The sequence below is a fragment of the Corvus kubaryi genome, unplaced genomic scaffold (genome assembly GCF_017639235.1).
Source record: "Corvus kubaryi isolate FWS band 111438036 unplaced genomic scaffold, C.kubaryi_AGA036_p1.0 37326, whole genome shotgun sequence".
Lineage (NCBI taxonomy): Eukaryota > Metazoa > Chordata > Aves > Passeriformes > Corvidae > Corvus > Corvus kubaryi.
In genome coordinates, this window is record NW_024581105.1 from 70294 (window position 1) to 74291 (window position 3998).

At 53.9% G+C, this 3998-nt stretch overlaps 1 protein-coding gene across 1 annotated transcript in view; it reads left to right on the plus strand.

Moving 5' to 3' along the window:
- The window catches only part of ANTXR1 (ANTXR cell adhesion molecule 1), a gene marked incomplete at its 3' end in the record, with an annotated part of 67429 nt that extends 63434 nt beyond the window's left edge, over positions 1 to 3995 (plus strand). The window contains exon 17 of the mRNA XM_042029580.1: positions 3951 to 3995. Within this exon, the coding sequence (XP_041885514.1) occupies positions 3951 to 3995 (45 nt within the window). The remainder of the gene's footprint in view (positions 1 to 3950) is intronic.
- Positions 3996 to 3998: the final 3 nt, after the last annotated feature.

The window sequence follows — 3998 nt, forward strand, 5'->3', positions numbered from 1 at the left end:
GACTGTCCCCATGGCTCAGTGTCCATGGCCACAGACTGTCCCCATGGCCGAACACTGAGTTTTCCCAGGCGCTGCTGCCCCATCCCTAAATCAGCTGTTGGAGGTGCAAGAGGGAGGCCAGTAACTCCTGGTTCCTGTGCCTGCCAGTGCTGCTCTCTAGAAAAACAAGGGAAGATGCAAGACTGGACTGCCCTCACTGGTTTTGCTGAATCCACTGCATTTCAGATCTAATAATGTCTCCATGTTGCTTCAATTGTCTCTTCTGAGGCACAGCTGTGACTCTCCCCCCCGAGCTCTGTGGCTGCAGAAAGGGAAATAAAACCTCGCCAATGCCTTCAACACAGCAGCCTTTTAACATCCAGCCTGTTCCCTACGTTCATACATCCTGTATCTCCAGCTACTGCCTCCCTGCTAAAGAGACTCCTGGAACTGGATCCTTATCTCAAGCTCTGGTATAATCTGGTTAAGGAGTTTTTTCTCCTGGGATGAAGGTGATGTTTCTGTTTAAGGCTGCAAAGTAGCATTTAGTAGAAATGGGTTCATTTCTTGCCTCCTGGATGTTCTGCCACCATCTTCCACATCCACCCCACCTTTATTTGGATGCTAAGTCAGGTGATAAATCTTGGTGGAGAGCCAGGAGGAGCTGGTAACTGGTGGCCATGGACACACATGAAATCAGTCATGAGAAGGTCCCTGACTGGAGAGATCCTGCACTCCTCTTGCCTGCAGTACCTCAGATTTTGGTAAAAGACCAAACTCAGACTTTCCTGTTTGGCATCCAGACCCCAAAGCTGGTCAAGGCATTTGGGCCCATTTGTTTAGGGGGTCTGTTACTGCGCTCTCAGCTTCTGTTGCCTGTGGGATGAACAGAACTGCCCTGGCAGCGGGGAGCCCTGTACAACCCAGCACGGGTGGGTGACGAGCCAAGCACCCTGCTCCTCCTCCACAGCATGCTCCAGGTCAAACAGGGCTGGCCATGGAGCAGCTCAGTGATGCTGATGTTTTATATTCCTGCTGCAGTCAGGGGTGCAAAGCCCAGCTGTGACTCAGGGTCCCCTTTGCGTGAGTGCAGGTGGGAAAACAGCTCTGGCCACGAGTCCAGGGCAAGCCAGGTTCTCCAGAGCTCCAGGGTTACTGTTTGTGCTCACACTCTGCCAGAGCACAACCTCTGCACCTTTGCATCGTGGTTTAATATCCAGCTTTTTGCCTGAAGGGGCTCTCTCCCTCCTGGGCCTGCTTTGCATTTGCACTCAGGGCACCAGTTAGACATTTTCTGCCCCTCGTGTGCAAGGGAACAGTCATTTGTTTCCTGGATATCCCCTTGTCATTCCTCTGACAGTTCCCCTCCCCAAGGAGCTGTTGGCTTCCCCATCTCCTCTGAGGCAGTGGAGCTGCCAAAGTCCATCTCAGCCCATCTGGACTGAAAACTCCTCTCTGGCACTCTGCCCCCATCTGCTCGGGTGAGAGGAATGTGGAGCCGTCAAACACAAGAACTCCCTCGGTCTGGCAGCGCACGTGAAGGGAGGAGGAAGCCTGGGCTGTGTCTGTGCCTTCCATACGTGCTGGATGCCCTGCACTGACCACTGCCCAGGAGGAGAAGGCGCTGCCAGGCAGGGCACTGCCTGCTCAGGGCAGCACAGCTGCCTCAGGAGCAGAGGAGGAGACAGGGAATGGCAGTGTGAGCTGAGGGAAGGGCACACTGCATCCAGCGTGAAGGAGCTTTGAACTCTAAATTAGAGCAGTGGAGAGCACAGGGGAGTGGGCCAGAGGGATCTGATGGTCGGTGGCTGCTGGGCCAGCTCTGGGCCAGGTCTGGCTGTCACGTCTGTGCTCCCGGGTTGTCTCTGCATCTGTGAGCTCTAAAGGGCTCTTAGTCCTCAAGCCCTGCCCCAGCCCCAAATTCGAGGATTTCTGAGCTTCAGTGCATCCTCCTGAATGCTCTCAGGGCAGTGCTCAGTTCCATTTGGATCAGCAGCTCCATAACCTCATTCTTGGAGCATTCAGACAGAGCATCTCTCCACACAAAAACAACTGCAGCTATTTGTTCTCTGGCCGAGATTTCTGACTGCTGCCTTTTGTTCGGGTTTATTTTATTCTCAACATACATAAAGAAAACAAAACCAGTGCAAATAATAGTCTGAAGCAGCTAGAATTGCGTGGCAGGAGATGTGGCACTGGAACAAGGAAAATATTCTTATGGGGTTTTTTTCTGAGTAGAACTGGTTAATCTCAGGTTCAGACTTTCCCTCACTCAGCAGGCCTGTCCCACAGTATTTACTTAAAATCTCAGCAGAGTGCATTGAAACAACGTTAGAGGTGAGGCAGGAGCTCGTGAGAGCAAACGGGGCCGGGTGCTGCGGGACGGGGCAGGGTGTGGGCTCACTGCAGGCTCTGCCCTGCCTGCCCACAGCCCCTGCCAGCTCCCTCTGCGCTGCACTTCGTGTTGGCATTCTGCCCCCTGCGAGGGACAGCTCAGGGAACAGAGGTGCCATAGCTCTGTGTGGGAGCTGGGCACTCCCTGTCCACCCCACGATGTCCTGCTGTGGGGACAGGCCGGACAAGGGACACCGCTGATCCCCGGGGAGGGCATTGCCACTGCCGCGGCCACTGCCATGTTCAGGACCCCCTTGTTCCCAGCGAGGGCATGGGAGGGCTCAGCCGCCCCTGGCCAGAGCTGGCCGGGTCATCTTGAACCCGGTGCAGTTCAAGGCGCTGCGAAATCTTTGTTTTCCTTAAAGGACTTTGCTTGTCCAAGCCAGGCTGAGCTCAGCTGGGGCCGCTCCACAGCCGCCCTCGGCCAGGAACCCTTTTCCCTCTGCTGAACGGGGCTCAGGCAGATGTTTCTCCACATCCACGGCTGGCAGAGCTCTTGAAGAGGAGCTGTCTGTGCACCTCTGTCCCGTCCACAGCAGCTCCTCCCATCCCTGTCAAATCCTTCCAGCACCGTCCTCCCTGCAGAGCATTTGTGCCTGGGCTGGGGACAGCAGGGAGGAGATGCAGAGCTGTGCAGGGGATTAAAACTGGCTCATGTTGTTACCCCAACAAATCTACTCCAGCCTGCAGGGGCTCAGTGCTCCATTTGGCATTTTTTCACCAGGAAAAACATTTACTTTGGGAGAGGAAAGAGTAAAGCAGAAAATAAGCTCACCAATCCAAAAATAAAGAATGGATTCAGAAATCCTCTAGTGCCTTTTTGGATGATTTCATATCTAAAGGAATGAATCCATAATACAGTAATGCTGATTCTGACATTTGAGTATTTACAGTGGGATCTTTTGCAGGTGGAACTTAGAAGAAGAAGAAAAAAAAAAGAATAGCTCAGAGGGCAAAGGTTTTGTTTAAAACTGTACAACAGACTGTAACTTAGCACCAAAGAGCAAGAAAAGCAGTTTATTGGCTTCTCACGAGCACTGGGGTATCAAGACATCCTGATGAGGAATGGATGCATTTCAGGAAAAATTCTGAGCAAGAAACCATCTTAGTTACACAAACCTTCCCTTGTTGCCTGGTTGGTAAAAGGTTGGAATGGGACGCAAATCCAGGTGTTTGAAGGAGAGAGAGGCTCCAAAGGGGCAAATCCCCGATTTCGTGCTGCTGGAAGTTTAAGAATGAAGTGTGGGAAGAGACATCTGTGGAGGCAGGAACCACAGGTCGTGCTCTGAGACACAGGAATGAGGGACAGGGCATGGGGAACGGCCTCAGGCCGATCAGGGCAGGTTTATGTGAGGTATTAAGAGGGAATTCTTCACTCAGAGGGTGGGCAGGCCCTGGCACAGGGTGCCCAGAGCAGCTGCAGCCGCGCCTGGATCCCAAGGCCGGGCTGGCCGGGGCTGGGAGCAGCCCCAGGGCAGGGGTGGCACGGGGTGGTCTGCAAGGTCCAACCCCTCCTGAGAACGCCTCTCTCAGTTAACTCCGCTCCTCCTCTTGTCCCCCCCCCCCCTCTGTTGCAGGGCCGCTGCATCAACTTCACCCGGGTGAAGAACACGGAGACCCCCCCC